General features: G+C 40.2%; 1 protein-coding gene and 1 long non-coding RNA gene across 3 annotated transcripts; one reads left to right on the plus strand and one right to left on the minus strand.

Annotated features, from left to right (window-relative positions):
* Positions 1-826: 826 nt before the first annotated feature.
* LOC121618765 (14-3-3 protein beta/alpha-B-like) lies at positions 827-10,093 on the minus strand. 2 transcript variants are annotated; one of them, XM_041954357.1, is made up of 6 exons: positions 9,746-10,093; positions 9,009-9,424; positions 4,345-4,468; positions 3,095-3,258; positions 2,910-3,005; positions 827-1,880 (listed from the first exon to the last, which is right to left on the minus strand). In XM_041954357.1, exons 2-6 carry the CDS (start codon positions 9,303-9,305, stop codon positions 1,815-1,817), a joined length of 747 nt encoding a protein of 248 aa, XP_041810291.1. In that variant the 5' UTR covers positions 9,306-9,424; positions 9,746-10,093; the 3' UTR covers positions 827-1,814. The 2 variants fall into 2 exon arrangements, with proteins under 2 accessions (XP_041810291.1, XP_041810290.1); XM_041954356.1 differs by having other exon boundaries at positions 9,750-10,092.
* A 2,445-nt stretch (positions 10,094-12,538) lies between these two features.
* On the plus strand, positions 12,539-18,274 carry LOC121618860. The gene is made up of 3 exons (XR_006007449.1): positions 12,539-12,656; positions 15,659-15,797; positions 17,653-18,274. It is a non-coding gene; the product is annotated as an uncharacterized LOC121618860 (long non-coding RNA).
* Positions 18,275-18,499: the final 225 nt, after the last annotated feature.

Raw genomic sequence — 18,499 nt, forward strand, 5'->3', positions numbered from 1 at the left:
GTTTGCAATTTCCTCATGATTTTTTTTTATGAAAAATCTTATTCTGTAAAGTAACTATAACTGTCTAGAGTTTAAAAAAAGCATATTTTCTTCTGAAATGTAATAGAGGAAATGGAACAATTCAAGTAAAAAAAATCATAATGAACAAGTACAGAACTTCAGTACTTTCCATCACTATCTAGAAGAAATTAATCACAAGAACAACTAAAATATCTGGACACTCACCTGCATACATTTAATTTCTATGATACATCAATGGCCTATTGATTCTAAATTTGAGTATGGAAAATGGCCACTTCAGGTAGTTTAATCTTTTATAAAACACTGCATTTTATAAACTCATGTGTTTTGGACATAAAATCCTGAGTAGATGTGTTTTCTGTTCCACCCTGATGTAGGACAATTGTGTGTTCAGCTGTAGCACAAAGATAATGACTCTGCCAACATATCACATTTTGGGAATAACTGGTCTCCATTGTCAACTTCGATATCTTGTTCAATTCAGTGAGAGTAGTAAATTTAGTCAATGTTAAATTTCTCCCACAGAAATATAACAGAAAAATCTTAAAATTGTAACACAAAAACATTAGTATGATTAATTTGACCAAATCATTAAATCAATTGAATTTCCTTACAATAGATACTTTATTAATCTCCAAAGAGAAATTTGCAATGACACTTTAATTAAAAAATAAATTAAATCTCACTTCTGTCTAAGGTTGTCAGAGCTATTTAATGATCAAGTATTGCATTTTGCAAGAATAGATGCAGAGAATTTAGAAACATCCCAGCACATTATTAATCAAATAAATAAACAGACTTGAACTTGATTTAGAAAATGTTTTATTCATGATAACATAGTTGATACATAGGGATTCAAACAGTTCCACAATGCTTTTGGGGACTACAATTGAATGAATAGCAAAACAACAGTGGTCCAAATCTCAAATGACAATCACTGGACAGACCAACAAATCACCCTCTTGTAGGACGTGTACAAACCTGCATTGAAAATGACTAAACTTGACACTTGGACTTGTGTGTATTACAGCATTTGTTCCCATTTCCAGTGTAATGTCTCAAGAGACATGCATGACAGAATCGTCTTCTTCCCATTAAAAAGGTCCCTGAATTTAGTCAGACAAGCCCCACCACCCACCTCCTTCCCAAACAGGCATGCATCAGTAAAAGAGTGGCATCATAACCAGGGCAAAAAGTGAGGATTTAACCAATTGGCACTACTTGGCTGTATTACAGTATTTGTTGCCAGCATGTAAAGTGCACTAGCTTTCCCTGCAGTATGAAAATTGAATCTGTTTGAAGTTGGACTTCAGCTGCTGTAACCGTACCATGTAACTGTGTAGAGACAGACACTTAAAAAAACAAAAACACCCAGGGGAATTTTTTTTTTTTTTATGTCTAACATTTCTTATCGGAAAAACAAAACAAAAACCAAACTGTCTCAACTGATGGGATTTTAGGCTTCCAGTTGTTCAACAATGGGCTTACGTTTTTTGCCTCTAAATTGAGCTAAATGTCTGATACCATGTCAAGCTATCAATCACTTTTCTCTAGCTGAAACTGCACAAATGGGAAGGCCAGGAAGAACACAAATTAAAGGAATGGAAGGTTTCTCTTTTCACCAGCTGTCCAAATTTGCATTGTGAAAAGCTTTTTTTCAGCAATGGATTTAATTAGTAGAATGTTTGAGTAAAGTAATAAGGAATGAAGAATGTGTAAAAAGTTTTTTTTTTTTTTTTTTTTGGCTTTTGTTGTTTTTGGAGTTGACCCCAACATTGGAGGGCTTGTGTTTTTTAATTCTCATTCTCGCCTCCCTCTACTCCTTCTCCGCCATCGCCTTCCTCAGCAGTGGTCCATAACTGAGGAGAGAAACAGGTATTTGTTTAAAATACAGAGGAATACAGTGAAATATCCACAGTCCTTCACCCTTCCTGAATGTTGAAGCTTGTAGTTCCCCCATTTTCTTCCTTGCAGAACTTCATGTGCTTTTTCTTTGAAATTACCATATTCGATTTTGAGTAACACAACATAATGTAGAAATCTAAAGTGCTGCAAATTCAAAACCTCATTTTTTAAATAAATCCTGCCAACAAAGACTTCAGTGCCTGGACAGTGAACGAATAACAAGGCAACTCTGTAAACTTTAAACAAATGAACAGCATTTGAAACCCCCTTTCTGATAGCAGTGACTTTCTGAAATAGGCACTCTGAAAATCACGGCCACTTCACAATTGGTCAGGTGATTGGGGATGTGAACTCCTCTTTCTGGCTCTTTTTTTACATTCTTCACGCAGCTACTTCTGTCACTCTCGGGCACAACCAAGTGCATACATGCAAGGTTTGTATTATGTTGAGTGTCAAACCAAGATTATAAGTAAGCATGTGTGCATACAGTAGGACTGGGTAATAATTCAAATGCATCTTTGACTGACTTTCAGTGGAAGTTGTTTTGCATGCAGCAGCAGCAGCAGCCGTCTCCTCAACTAACAGGTCTGTGTCTGCACAGCTACAACAATGCAGCTAAAAGAGTTCACCGCAGGCAGTGCATTATTTGTGTCCACTTCTGCAGGCATGAGCGAAATGTCCTCCAAAACCTTTTGGACTTTCAAAGCACACGACTAACCAAATTATTCATTACTGTATGAACCCTAATGAATGCCTTTGAGGAGAGACTGTCCATGTATGCTGTTACACCCAACTGTATGGTTATTCACACCTCACGCTTTATTATGATAGCAGGCTTTTAGCCTTGCCTTCAAGTCTGGCCATTTCGACAAATGAATCTATTTGAAGCATATTGAGACCATAAGACAGACATTGAGGCTAGCATAAAACAACTGTTACACAGTGAGGATCATTTTTGTGCCATGTGAGAGTAGAACACTCACTGTCAGGTTGTCTCTGAGGAGCTGCATGATGAGAGTGCTGTCTTTGTAGGAGTCCTCATTTAGCTGGTCCAGCTCTGCAATAGCATCATCAAATGCCTGAAAGCAAAAAGGAATATCTTAACATTCCACACAGTACAACTGAGGCCAGGAGAAAGTGTGAGATTTTTGTAAGATAGTCTGCAGACCTTTTTGGCCAGTTCACAGGCTTTTTCTGGGGAGTTCAAGATCTCGTAGTAGAAGACAGAGAAGTTAAGTGCCAAGCCCAAGCGGATGGGATGTGTCGAGGCCATGGCACTGCTACTGATGTCAAATGCATCCTGGTATGCTGCCTCTGAGCTACTAATGGTCTCTGGAGACAGAGCAAGGAATCAAAACAGAACATAATGATCGATATATGTATGTGTCAAGGTATGTTTCTTGTCAAAGATACAAAAATAAAAGATTATGACTTAATGATAAACATTAATGCAATAGTTAAACTGTACAAAAACCCAAGTGTAAAACAACAAATCTGTGGTTTTACCGGCAGTTACGTGCCAGACTATTCCCTACAGTTGTTACAGCAGTTGCAAAGCAATCAGCAGAAACTGCTCCTGGCAAAGAAATAGTCTGGTACATAACTGCCAGTAAATATTTTTACATTTCCTTTTTTTTCGTACATATTCAACAGTGAGATACAACATGTTAATTACTAAGCTTTAGCCGTGCTGGTAGGCAGATTTTGTTCACTTTGGACACGGGCACGGTAGCAGTTTCCCCGTTTGAAATCTTAGTCGTCTCAAAATCGGGCTAGATTTGGAGTAGACTGATCCACATTACTGTGCACGCACACTCTCTCTTTCTCTCTCCCTGTATATGTCTACTTTGTTGACTTTCTTCATCATCTATTTTTATTGTGATTTTGATTTTTTTACTCACAATTATGTTTTCAGCGGTTGAACTGCATGTGTAGGAGGCATGATGATGCAGATCAAAATGATCAAAATCACCACCAAATATACTTTGGTGGTGATTAATATACCTGTGTGGCCCACCCAAGTAAAGTTGTGTGGGAAACGCTGAAACCAGTTGACAGAGGCAGTGATGATAATTTAATGTTCATTCAGTTCACTATACATTTTGTCCATGCAGGAAAGTTGGAGGCCCTCTTAATTAGCTGCCACCCACTCCTGTTTTACCCTCCTATGCGAGGGGGTCCTGTGGTCAAACAACTGTGATGCATTGCCCTACTTGACATCATTTCCAGCTCTTAGCTCTAAGACAAAATCTGAAATATTCCTATGTGGAGTGTGAAGAGGCCCTGATCAACAGGGGGGTGGGGATAGTTTATCTTTTACACTACAACATACGTTACATAAATGGAACATGAAGGTGTTTCTTCCAGAAAGAAATGCCTTTCTAAAATACAATAAATGGAGTACAATTGTAAACCCACCTGTTCTCTTATCTCCAGTGGCAACCTCAGCAAGGTATCTATAGTAGTCCCCCTTCATCTTGAGATAGAAGACTTTGCTGTCAGAATTTGAGGCATTTTTAATTAAATGGTCCTCCAGCAGTTTCTGTGAAGAGAGAAAATGTCAGGTCAATTCAATCAGATATACTGAGTAAATGATGAACAAGGATGACTTCGCACAACCAATCCACAAGCACACTATTTGGCATGATCATTCACTGGAACAGCAATCACGCTATACTTACAGAATACTCACCAACTGTGGCAAATTGGGCACCAATTAAGGTGCGTGAACAAATACATCCAGATTGCATGGTACCACACTAAATATCGGTGGAGCTCACACATCCTAAGTGTCCCATTAGCTCAGTTCTGCTCCATCAGAAGTCAACTGCATGTGCTCACCCAGTTCCATTTAGAAGAAACATTTCGCTCTGTGTCAGTTTCAGATAAAGTCGCTCCAAAATAATCTACAACCAGGCCAGTCCTCTAGTGTGTCCCCAGCTGTCTTCTGCCCCAGATTCCACACTATTTCACTAAGCACTCTCCTCCTTTCACCACTGTATGTGTAGCAGAGTTTGAGGTCTTTTAGCTGACTTTAACAGATTTGGCAGTAATGAGTTGCTCCATTAGCAAAGTCTGGGGTTATGGCACAATAACTGCCAGTGTTGCACCATATTCCCAATTATTGCCTGAAACTGCAGAGCTTAAAAACAAAACAAAAAAAAAAACATGCGGCATGTGCCTGTGCACCTGTACATTGGCTGGCATGTTCAGGATCTTCCTCTATCTAGGCCATATAGTGCAGAAATAAGATCGAAGATGACAGCTAGAGGAAAATTTAAGGTCAGATGTTAAATGATGAATTAACTATTGCAACTGTCTGCTTCTTTTCAGCCAGAGCACCCTCAATTTTCAAACTTAATAACAAAATACACAGCAGAACAGTGGAATAAAATATTTATTCTAACAATCTTAAAATTAAATTGCTAACAAAACTGAATCGGTGCTTTCCCACTAAACGTGCCAACTGCAGCTTTTAACAAGTACTCGCTCTAAAAACTACAATTAGTTTCTTAAGATGGTTAAATTATTACTAATGTAGTTAGACTAGTGAAATAAGTGCTAATATAGACTAGCGTTACAAATCACATCCTGTGATTACACTCTAGCCTAAATCATCCGTTTTGGGATGATGAAGATGGGGTGATTACCAGGGCTAATCTGTGTCAGTGAAACTGTGGTTTATGCTCAGATTAAGTGATTTAGAGCAGATTAACCATTCCCTCAGAATGAACATGCTTGCCAACACCTTAATTCTAATGACAGTCCTGACTGAGAGGCTATACAGTGTTTACAATAGATATCCTCTTTGCCTCTAACTAAAATAAATTTCTTTTTTTTTTTAAGAAAAATGAAGCATTCCCTTTCACACCCTGGGAGAAAGAAATTTATCCTTGTGTAAACCAAACCCACCCCAGCAGCCACTCCCAAGTCATTTACTGACACAAAGATCGGCTCAGCCAGAACATGTGCATGTCTCAAGTGCTAAGTATTCTTCTTTCACTGCATGCTCTGCACAATAGACATGAAGAGTAGCCTTGCTCTCTGTGCTTTCACACAAAGCTCTGATTTCAGTCATCATTACTCACAAGAAAGCACAAACAATTTTGCTGGATTAGAGCCTGACTGGTCTGAGTGCCTTCACACACTAAGAATTGATTTGTTTTCCAAGCATGAAGTAATCCCTCATTATCAATTTAATTAGCAACACTACAATTAGCTGTGAGGTGGTTCAGGGATGCAAACAGGAAAACAGCAAAACCCAGCAAAAGTGGGTTTGTTGCATTGATAGAAAAAACAACTGGAGTACAACAAGAGGGGTCTAGAGGTATCCCAGGGGTAAGCCCCACAGAAGAAAATTTTGTCAATTTTAATGCATCAATCTGACCTACTCTGAAGAGACAATTTAAAGATTTGTCTAACTTAAAAATTAGTTTCCCATGTATTGTATCAGCGGGTAGAATACAACAGACATGTACAAATGCTTCCATAAGATGCTGGCCAAACAGCCAATCCAGCCAGCTGCTTTATTATCGTAATTTTTGATTCTAATAAAATGCAATTCAGTAGGCGTGTACATTTAAGACCATTTGCTTCCGCTTCAAAACAATGCGAGCAAGATGACAGAGAAATTTGCCATCTGTCTTTATCAGTCCCACCCCCAGATGCTCTGTGTGATCGTGTGCACACTCAGCTGAGAGGCTGTGTCCCGCCGAATAGAGAGTGGAAAAATATTAGCAAAATAATTGATGTCAAAACACACTAAGAACTGCACTGATTGCACAGGTGGAGGACATCCTAATTAGACGGGCTACTTTGGAAAACATGGGTAGCAGTAACTTGACAGTTGCGCAGTAAGCATTAAAAAGTCAACTCAAAACATTTTCCACATATGCCACAGGGATGTTTATGGGTTCAATGAATCAACCAATGACTGCTCTTTATTTACATTGTGCTTTATATAGCAGAGCCATCTCTAAGATGCAATGCAAACACACTAAACAGGCGATGCCAAAGTAAAAGGGTCCAGGTTGAGGGAGAGGTGTTGCAAGCACCAAGAGCAGCTCACTGCACTTTTTGAGCTGGGCATGAATTTGGACAATACCAAGATGACTCGATGTTGAGTTGATTCAGTAGATTCACATGATTTGAGTCATGTGAAATTATTCTATGTTTTGTTATTTTAGAGTTTTTTTTTGCATAGGCGTATTTTATATTAATGGTTTAATTTTAAACCAATGCAGAGGCTAGATAAATGGGATTAAAAACATGCCCCCCCCCCAAAAAAAAAAATAATAATAATAATAAACTTGTGTATTTCCATTGAATAAGAGAGCATTAATGTTTCCAATAAAACAATACACCACTGTGGCTACTCCTTATCCCTGTGGAAAGCCCTGCATATAGAACAACAACAAAACATTACATTGTAACACCTAGTATTACAAATACTATTTTAGCATTTCAACCTAGCCTATAATGAGACAGAGTTTAGGTTTTTAGAAGACTCAGGCTGCTGTGTGCCGTGGTCACATCAAACTATATTAATAAGAGTCTTTTCCAAGACAGCAATCCAAAACATCAGAGAGATTATCTATCTACCCATCACTGACTGCACTGGGTATATTTCAGAAATGTAATATGGCAGGCTACTGATACTGATTATATATTACAAGAGGAAGTGACAAGAATATTTACCAATGGCTAGTTTAAACTGATGCTTGGGATGTTCAAAAACAGCCTGCGAAGCAAGTAATCTAGAGTATGCATGACTCAAAATGGCGAATTTTGCTGAAATGTGAGGAGTTTGCATCTCTTGTCTGGTCTAAAGCACTACATTCACATCCTGTGCAGGAACTGGATCCCAAATGCCCCCAAGCCTCTGTTGCCTCCCAGCTGAGACCTGCTTTTAGCAAAGATGCAAGTCTGTATGATTTCAGTCTGCTATGCAGAATTTCAAGACGGACGGGGGACACGAGAAGCTTACTCGTCTACTGCAGCCTATGCATTTCTGCCTTTGTGTGTGCATAAGAAACCCGACAGGTTTCTGCCGACAAGTTATAGCATGAGGACTGGCACACCCTTCTCTGCTGACAAACCCTCAGTCAACACTCAGGAGCAGATATACTGAAAACTGAGTCACAGATGTGCGAGTGCATATTCTCAGGAAAGCTGGTTGAAAATGAATGGCCCCTGCAGCTTTACAATGCATTTTTTAAAGACTTTAAAGGCAGCACCGAGAAACAATCTCAATCTTACAGCCAAGCTTCCACTCAGAGCTCCCCTTATCCATTATCATGGCAGGCTAGAAATAATGCAACGCATTAATTTATGCTGTTGCATTAGATTAAACAAGAGGTGTAAGTGATATGTGCAAACTGGGATTTATGGAGGGTATGAGTCGTTTACGCATGCAAATTCTTGCACTTGGCTAGCCACATTAGGCTTATATCTGCCAGATGGGACGGCATGGATTCAGAACATAGCACAGCTTCAAAGAATACAGAGTTTATGGTGAATCTTTCCTGAGTGTTCTCTCTAACCATCTGGACACACCTTGCTGGTGTAGTCACTATGCCCTTTTGTCAGTTCACGCCTCACAAAGTTTCAAGCCTATTGTTCTAAATCCAAATTCCCAAAAGGCAGCAACAGTGGGAGGACTACATAATACTTCCTTGTCCTCACTGGCTTCAGAGGCCATAATTTTACAACAGAGCAGCTCACAGGAATCAGGGCAGATGCCATTTGACACACATTATTGTACTAAATAACTACATCCCACACTAAATTTGTACAGATGTGTCATGAAGGCAGTGAAAGACTCAATGCAGACATGTTAACCAATAAGTAGAGCAAATAAAGTTTTTTTCCATCAGTGTTTACGTGTAACCCTACATAGCTAACCTAAGGCTACACAGGTCCTTCAACGGTTAGCTACTTGCAGCAAGAGCAAGAGTGGAGGAGTATTACTGAAACCATACTGCAGTTATACACATCATCAGTTGAGCATGGCTAAATTATAATGATTCAGTAAAACAATACCGTTCTGCTTCGAGAGTACTTTTTCAAGTAAGACACCTTACCAAAACGTTGGTGCAGATTTCTGTCAGCTCCTCCTCTACCTTCTCCCGATACTCCTTGGCCAACTGCTGCCTGTTCTTGACCCCTGATTCGGTGTTTGCGCACGCACTGGAAATCACCCTCCATGCGGACCGCCTCGACCCAACCACGTTTTTGTAGGCAACGGACAGCAGGTTCCTCTCCTCGTCTGACAGCTCTTTTCCCTGCTCTGTAACCTCCTTCATGATGTCTGCCATGTCCTCGTAGCGCTCCGCCTGCTCCGCCAGCTTGGCCTTCTGGATAAAATCCGCTCTATCCATAGTTTATACTTTTTTGGGGACCGACAAATCAGAAATCCGAGAGTAAGTGACAGTCAAGGCCTGTGAGAATGGATGTAGCAAGGGATCGACGATGGTATTCCCCACAGTAACGTTACAAGCTGCGAAAAAATAGTTGATAAAATTAGTAAGTGCCGATAAAACTATATGCACAATAGCTCACCGATCACTATCATAACATAAAACAGTATGCATCCGCCTGGTATGAGCTGAAAAGTGGTAATATAAACCGTTAAGCAGCTAACAGCAGTCACTGAAAGTATTTAAATGGAAGGATCCGCTTTCAGACACATTTAGCCTAACTAAATTACAAATTACCAGCTTGCTTTTACAATGATTAACTTAACAGAACTGCTGACAACTTGCAGTGTAAAAAAATAAGATATGTCTTTAAAAACTGTTTCTAAACTGAAGTTGACTACCAACATCGGAAGCGGAGATCTGCTGGCAACCCCGTTTCGCACGGCAACCCGCCACAAAGATGTCTGGAGCTACTGGCCAACACGTTAGCACAAGATAACTGGCGTTAGCTACACTGGCCACTCCTTTCAGTAAAAAAAGGAAAAAAATGTCGCCTTAGCGTTACTCATACAAAAGGTTATAAACAACAGAAAACGAACCACAGCTTGTCAGCTTAGCGATTAAATAGCGATCTTATGTTAATAGAAAAGGAATCAAATATTTGGTAATAGTTTCTGATCTACTGAGGCTTAAATTTACTCCTCAAATTGATCCGATTTATGGGGTTGGTCCGAAAGGTAAAGAACAGCAGTGGCAGCGAAACTACAACTAAACTTGCTAAAATAGGGCGGTGCGTCAGAATTTCGACTCTCCAATTACAAACCGAAATCGCAATTGATCGACTGGTAGAATTAGCGGTGTAAACCAGTCGTTGTTTAGCGCGGGGGAAAGAGGTGGGCCTTCGGGTGTAGTTTGACAGACCGGAACGCTGCAGCGGTTGGGACCACGGGGTTTCCTCCAATTAGAGCAAGGGATGAAGACGTCATCGCATTGCCATGGCAATACTCATCCAATCACTCCCCGCTTTCACACGCCATGGGCACTGTAGGTGGGTGTGGCACTTACTCCCTCTAGATAGATAGATAGATAGATAGATAGATAGATAGATAGATAGATAGATAGATAGATAGATTTTTACTCTAGGATAAGCGGATGACATTTTATTTGTTACTTGTTGTCAATAAATCCAATGAAAACACTGATAACCATGAATTGACCCCTCTCACAAGTATTGTCTGTATAGGCAAACTCTACTTCAACTAGCTTGCTGGTAGTGTAAGCAAAATCCATGTCCCTTGTGAAACTGAAAGTCAGTGTTCAAGTCGATAGATAAACACACTCTATTGAGCAGGTATTTCAGTGATGGGCTGTGCTTTCCTGGTTGGCCTCTGTACATCCTGGGAAGGATCAGTTTCCACTTTGGAATGCCCCCCTGGACACCTGAAATCCTACCTGAAACATGCTGCAGTGTTTTTGCCTTTTAAGGACGAGGTTGGCATTATTGTGTATTTTACTTATTTTCAGCAAATTTCACAAAAGGACCAAAACCAACTGTTGATTTATTTCCCAGTACTTTCCAACTTCCCTATCCTGTCTCTGGCTCTCAGCCCCAAGACTAGTAATTCCTATACTGAAGACCTGAATCTAAAAATGGCTCACGATTTTTTTAAAAACTAGTTTGTTATCGTAACAACTTGTTGCTGTAGTTTTTAGCAAATGCTACTCAAACAGAGGTAAATTTGTCAGGAACTATTTTCAGCTGTGGATTTGGTGCTCTATTCAGTGTTAATGGGAGTAGGACAAACATTTCAATCCTGTGACAACAGAGCAGGATAAGGTGGACCTTAAAATGCTGCTGCTGTTACTATGGTCCGATTTTGAATCCCAATTTTAGATCCAACATGGACACAACAACAACGGACATCTTAACATTGACTCAAGGTCAACTAAGCCAACTATCTGCTATCTGCTGTTGAAGATGATGTGATATAAAAACCGTCAGAACAGCTACTAAATGGAGTTTGAGACAAGGCTGTGTTACTCACTGTTCATTTTAATGAATGAACATGTCATTCAGTGCAACTCTGTGGCTCACCGCTGTGTTTTCAGTAGTTTTTTGGCCAATGGAGCGCTGTGGTACAGAGGAAAAAGGATCAGTTCCTTGTTGGTTTTGGTCTTGTCATGGGAGTTTTTATGGGGAAACACAGAATATCACCAGACATATCCTGTCATTTGTGTTCATTTGCTGCAAATAGAATACAACAGATGTGCCCTGTATGTGCATTAGACAAATACTGTGTCTGCAATCAAACAGCCCTACATGTCTGCAGCACTTCTGTCTAACAACTGACTCATTCAGTGCACAGCTTACAGTGGCTCAAACATTAGACAGCATGTGTCTCTGGGAAAATGCTAAAGGCAGTTTCTACTGAAATCTTGTTTGCCATCAGTCACCTTTTTCAAAGGTCCTTGTTTCTCCTCTTACACAATTCAACCCTTCTCACTCTGACCTTTGTGCTTGCTTTATCCCCACCTTGCTTTACCTGTCAGTCATAGAGGAGGGCAGATGACAAGCTGGTGAGTTCATGAAGAGGCGTGGTCTTACGTAACAATGAGGTGTCTTAGCTTAACCCAGTCTACCTAGCTCTACCTGTCTCATTCAGTTCCTCTGTACCCAGGGATGATGACGAACCAACAACATAAGCGATATGGAAAATGTAAATAAATGAATGTGTGTGCCTCTTATGTTATTGGGGTTGACATGCAGTACAAACAATAAAATACAGCTGCACAGTCTGGATTTCTCCCAGATTCTGTGTGCTTAGTCATACATCCCCAAGGTAGCCACAGATGTATTATTTACCATCCATGAGAGACAACAGTGGAGCTAATGGGGACTTTAAACAAAGCCTCAGCTGGAAGAGGCCAGGAAAGACAGACAGGATTAAGTCTTGATAAAACAGGTGTTTTTTCAAGTAAGTCATCTTAATTCCTTCTTCTTTGTGTTAATGGCTGGATTGCATTATCTGCAGTACCGCAAATGTCACTCACAGACCACAGGCTAATAGGAAATGATTATGAAGGAGAAAGTCATAAAAAGCTGTCGTTCTGCTTAGCTATTTGCTTTGTGACTTCTTTCTTCTTCATGGCTGACTGCAGGCCTGCTCTGGTGCAGACTCCCTGATGATGAAGCTAGCTGTGTGATGCAGTGTGGGAACTTGCTGGCAGTGAGGAGTCACAAGTCATTCAAGTAAAAATTCAGTCTGAATCACTGTGCAATGTGGGTGACAATTCATAGAGACTATAGCACAGGTAAGAGTTTTCCTTCTTAATCATAACTGTAAACCAAATCCATTGTTTCTGAATCACAATATAGGTGCATTTTTAGCAACTATTGATGCATGTATACAAATCATAGGTACGCATATTTAAAGCTATTTGACAGGACAGAGCCCCTTAATTTATTGCATTTTCAGATGGCCTCTTCAGGTATTTGGTACTCATCTAAGTCCACATGCTTTTGTTTTCACCACACTGCACCACAGACACACAAAACTCTTCAGAGCTTGAATAAACAGCTCAAACCTGCCCGTCGGGTGTGAACACGCCCTGTGGGAAGAGCAGAGGCAGGCCCTAACGCTGGCAGCACACTTTCCATTTTGAATTTATTCAGTCCTTCTGTGACTATGCTTTAAAATGGGCATGACAGCAATTCAAGTGCAACCCTCCCCAGGGTCTTTAAAGTCTTCTGGAATCTAGAATCAGAAGTCTAGCTCAGCAAATATATTAATAGTAATTTTACATTGCAAATGAATGCTCATATATGCCTACTTGTCATGGAGTTGTTAACATAATTTTGCACCAAATGGTGAGGTGCAACCCAAACATGCTTTGAAAGTTGTGAATTAACAAGCTGCACTTTAGATTCATGGACAAATCTTTGTGTTTATTGTGTGGTGTGTTGTTCATAGCAAACACTTCCCCTCCTTTTGGAACAAGACATGAAAATGTTTTCTGCAGAGTGTTAGATTCAGCACCTGACCATGTGCTTGTTTCAACACTGATGACAGACAGTGCACGAAGACCCTCTGTTGCAGGCAGCAGTGCAGGTCAGGATAGATTACGACAGCTACCATTGCTCTCGACAGGAAAGAACATGAAGGTTCACATCCTGCATATGGCCAAACCTAACCGCACAACAAGCCTTTTCTTGCCTTTACAGACTCAGAAGAATTTACAGTAAATGACTACCTAACTAAATGACGCATATTTCAAGAGCACATGCATCCAGGAAAAATACATCTAAATCTAGACGTAATGTGCTGATCTATATGTCCTAGGACTCCAGCAAGAGACTTTATTTTATAAAATCAATAAGGACTTTTTTTTTTGCATAGATTTTCACGTATTGCAGTGAATTGCCTCTCTCTTGTTGTGAATCGAAAAAGAAGGTGCATATGAGCTACTCTGCGGATATACTCTCTGAATAAAGCAGCTTTCCAATTTCAAAATGCATTTTGACTCTCCAACACAACCAAGTCCGCTCCCTCAACTTTAACGTCTATATTTGAATCACCACCTCACACTCCATAGGCTAAAAACTAAGACATCTATTCCTGCCATCAGACATGGCGTTCTCAGATAAGGAGAGACTTGTCCACAGTAGGGCAGATGGCTATAAATAGTGATGGTTAATAGGTTGGGAAATCCCATGGCTTCAGATCTAGTTTTGAGCTGCTAGTGTGAATGCTTCTGTAGCTCAGGTTCACATTTCCTGTTGTTTCATGTGGTATGTGGCCAAAATATTAGGTTTGAAACAAATGTGCTCAAATGCGACGACTGAGATGTTTTGTCATTGTAGAGTTCTGCACGAGACTGAAACAGAGACTCAAACCCAACCCTTACCAATGACTTTGAGACCTGACCCAACTACTGTATGATTTAAGACCCAAACCCGACCTGAGACCTGAAGCTGCCCTTTGTCTTTGCTTCACCATTGCAAAATTGACATTTCTTCACACGTGACATTTAAAACAACCAAACCTGCACCTGGCCTGAACCTGAAGCTTTAGGCAACAAAAAACAACCTGAAACATGATACTTTGTAGGTTCCCTCTGTGTTCTGTATGGATATCTTAAGTATATATAGTCCAAATTAATCAAATTCACAGCTACTTCTACTATTCACTAAGGACTGGAACATGTCTGTGGTCCTAACTCTCATCACGTGATGTCCACAAGGGCGCTGCAAGCAGGACAGAAATTTCACAGGGGCCCGAAGGTCCACCAGTGGTGGGCTCAATTTGGAGCCTGGTATGAACTGCTAGAAAACTACATATGATGATAGTTTGACACAAATCTAGCACAGGCCAACCAGGAGACTTAATCGCACTCATTATGATGTGCCAAAGCTGCAAAGATGTGACTGAGTGAACTTCTGAGATAAGAAGGTGGACTGAGCTGTGAAAGAAAGTCAAGAAACTCAACGTCAATCAGTCCCCAGTCAAAACACATCCATTTATTTCTGCAATGTGACATACTATTATACATATGTACAGCACTATAAGACTACACAAATTTTTCCATGTTTCCATCTCTTTAATACTGTCTGGGTTTCTTAGGCCTTTGAGGCTAACATTAATGCGATTGTTTTTCTTTAAATGTTATTATATGTTTAAAACATTTTGTTGTGATTTGAAATTTGAAATGATGTTTTCCAGGTTTGCCACGTGTAGAACTGCACTTTTTGCTGTGTTGAGATGGAAAATTGGCATTAATGGCGTGGACATGTTTGGTGCTTGATTAAAAGTACATGCGTAGCAAGAGCAGAGATAAAGAAGCATTGATTTTAGAGATCAATCAAATCCTAATCTATTACAGACTATCCACTCAAGAATATCATTAAAATTGTGTTCATTTTGCACATAAGCACACACACACACACCACTGCTGTGTCAGAAGGCCTGTCGATGTGCTTCTGGAGATGGACTTGGTAAGTTTCAGCAGCAGATTTACAGTATTTGTGTGTGTGTGTGTGTGTGTGTGTGTGTGTGTGTGTCTGTCTGTGTGTAGCTGCTGATGGCAAGAGGTTGAATAATAGATGAGAGATGAAGCTATTTTCTGAACCTCATTCGATTCTTCTTCTGTGTTTAAGAATTACTGACTGTCTTTTTAATAGTCTGTTTTTAATAATCGTTTGCTCAGCTCGTTCTGTAATTAGGATGAATAAAGTATAAAGGAACATAGTTCAGGGACAGCTGTACATGTGATTGCTTGTGTTTCTGAATATTGTAAACCTCATTGTGTTTATTTAGTGGCTTGTGACAGCTAAACGGCTGACTGTAGAGGAGAAGGTGGTCTCCGTTCCACACTGCGCAGTGGCGGGAGGTCTTCTCATGGCAATTAACGGCTCTGTGCTCCAGTTCACAGCCCATCTCTCGGCTCTAATTAGAGGTAATTAAAACACTTTTACTCCCTTACACAGTCTCACAAACTGACACATACATACAGAGATGCAAGCACACACCAGGATTTCAAAAAGGTCTAGGCTCTGATTAAATCTAACAGAGAATGTCAGTGAATAATCAAATAGGATTTAGACTCTCCTCCTGCATTTGGTTTTCCTCGTATCTTGGGTAGTGGCGCTGATGTGCTGAGCTGCCTCTCTACTTATCTATCCTCACACTGGAAATCAGCTTCTGCACATTTGCATCCACTGCTCTTTAAACAGAGGTTATGTGCTGCATAAACTGCTGTGTGTGCATGTGCATTAGCTTGTTATATTGGTGTGCAGATTGCATTCACTCTAATTCTTTGACTGCCTATATAAATAATACATCACCTGTGCTCACTAAGTGCACATCACTGTAGAGATTCACAGCACCAAAGCTTTCTGTATACATATATATACTGTATATAATTATATAAGTGTATGTGTGTGTGCATGGGTGCTCACAGTGTATATGCCACTAGCCTTCTCCTCTCCCCTTTCAAAAAGAGATTTCCCATTTACAGTTAGTCTGTGCAGTATTTCGCTGGAAAATGAATGCATCTTATATTGTGGCAGCCCGAGTCAGATGAGACAGATGAGAATCATTCTTGGATGTCCAAAGGGAACGGAGGACCTTCGGATTATTTAGTACTAAATGTTTTTCTTGACAAACCATGTTTTTCACATTTGACCCTGCTGTCCTCTTGGAAAAAGAAGATGTGGAGTAAATGTGACTTCAGGATGACACCTACATATTTGTTTTGGCAGTCAAATAAATACCAGTGACCTCTGCAGTTTATATTTAGATCTAACGAGGCGTTATGGGATTGTGTAAGACGACTGACAGATTCGTCACCATGGTCGCTTGTTGACAATAGCAGAAAGTCGTCTGTACTTTGACATATGCAGTCCTCATTGATTGACATACTAAAGTTATTTCTTGGAAAATGACTGGGGAGAATTGTTCAACTAAAAATAAAAGTGATAAATGACACGTTTGTGTCAAACTGATCGACACACGGTGCACTGGGTGAATGTAACACCAACCATTAGCATAATGATGCAAATAAGAGTTTTGCCACATAGATCATGTGCATATTCTTCTATACATATAACCATCACTCATTCAAGTAATTTTCTATATGTTTGGAAAGGAAAGAAGTCCCAAAAATATAAAGGGATTCTGGCTGCAGAGCAAAGACTGGGCTTCTCATTTTGCAAATAATATGTAAGTGATCTAATGGCTAAAGTAAATCCTGACTCCACCATGCGTGCAGGTACAGTAATTTCAACTCTTACGAAGCTGCTTCTGAGATGCTGTTTTAAATTTTTCATGTGGATTTTGTTGAAAGTCGCACATTTTTTAAGGATTTTCTTCTTTTAATCCTGAGCTCTTTGCTTTTGGCAAAATGAGACAAGAAAAATGTGAATGTGGTTTCTCTGCAAAGCTTTTTTAAAAGGTTTATTGAGGTTAATCAAGATGCAGCACCCTTCAGATAGTGGCCTCTGTGGTGTTTGCCACTTTTCCCTTTCCTGCCCACTCTGCTTTCATATTGTATAGAGTCTACTCAGAACCAGTTCACCCTCCCCTATCTTTTCTCACTCACTCTGTGCTTCTCTTGCCTGACTCAGCCTTTCCACTGATGCTCAACAGTCAAACATGTTCAGACACACATATGCACAGGCTCATAGCAGAAAATGCTCCTTGTTCAGAACTGTTCCTGTTTTCCCCATTGTGGTCATTCTCCACATCCTGTTCTCTCAACAAGCGTTGCTGAAGCATCTAAATTTATGTGTCTGTACACCGTCTCCTCCCAGTACACACATGCAGGAACGCTGCAGTATTTCCAGCCTCCAAGCTGTGTCCGCCAAGCATCATTTCACCTCGCTGCAGAGAGGAGTGACAGTTGGCTGCAGAAGAGCCTCGAGCAAGGCACACTCTGGCAAGATTTTGTGCCTCTCCGTTGGACTGCTCCATCTGAGCCAGAAAATATGTTATACTAGCTGAAGGGGGGTGAGAAGAAATGACCACGGGGCTTGAGAGAAAGTAAAAGACAGATGAAACATGTAGGATGTAATATGATAAAGGTTACCAGTACAACAAATGTTTTTGAGTTTTCCTGCTTGTTGTGGATAAAATGTTAGGAAAACAGTCAATTATTGAAGATCACTGTGATGCAATCAGTCTCACCGCTGCACAAGCTAAGTCAGCTTTGGTGTGACTGGACCAATCCAGGAAGAGGTCAATGTCGAATACAGCGAAGTTGAAGAAATCTCAAACTCAGTCCTTTAGAGAACGACTGTCGAGGTCAACAAAGAGCAGAAAAATCAGTGAGGCTTGTCAGGGAGCACTATTCCTCTCTAAGTAGTTCTCCAGGCATATTTGCAATTGTGTAAATTAGAAGTGCTTAAAGATACCTCCCCTGATTTTGTGGTATTAGTATGGATCCCCAAGACATTCCATATTAAATAAATTAAAAATAATAAAAAAAAAACTGTGTGAAATAAATATCACTTTGCATGACAGTGATGTCAATGGCCCCTCGCCTTTCAGCCAATCATGCACCCCTGCCTCCCTTAATTTAGCACGCTTGACAATTGCTACCAAATTCAGCCAGCCACTTGAGCCACCACAGAAAAAGTCTGTCTTTTTTTTTTCCTCACA

Source organism: Chelmon rostratus, chromosome 15 (genome assembly GCF_017976325.1).
Source record: "Chelmon rostratus isolate fCheRos1 chromosome 15, fCheRos1.pri, whole genome shotgun sequence".
NCBI classification, from domain to species: Eukaryota; Metazoa; Chordata; class Actinopteri; order Chaetodontiformes; family Chaetodontidae; genus Chelmon; species Chelmon rostratus.

What these genes read in the sequence shown, in the direction of transcription:
- LOC121618765 (XM_041954357.1), bottom strand. Translation starts at nt 9,305, where the DNA reads ATGGATAGAGCGGATTTTATCCAGAAGGCCAAGCTGGCGGAGCAGGCG. An exon ending in CACTGGAGATAAGAGAACAG is followed by an intron (nt 3,259 to 4,344) that starts GTGGGTTTACAA and finishes CTCTGTCTCCAG; the next exon opens with AGACCATTAGTAGCTCAGAG. An exon ending in TCCTCAGAGACAACCTGACA is followed by an intron (nt 1,881 to 2,909) that starts GTGAGTGTTCTA and finishes TTCTCTCCTCAG; the next exon opens with TTATGGACCACTGCTGAGGA.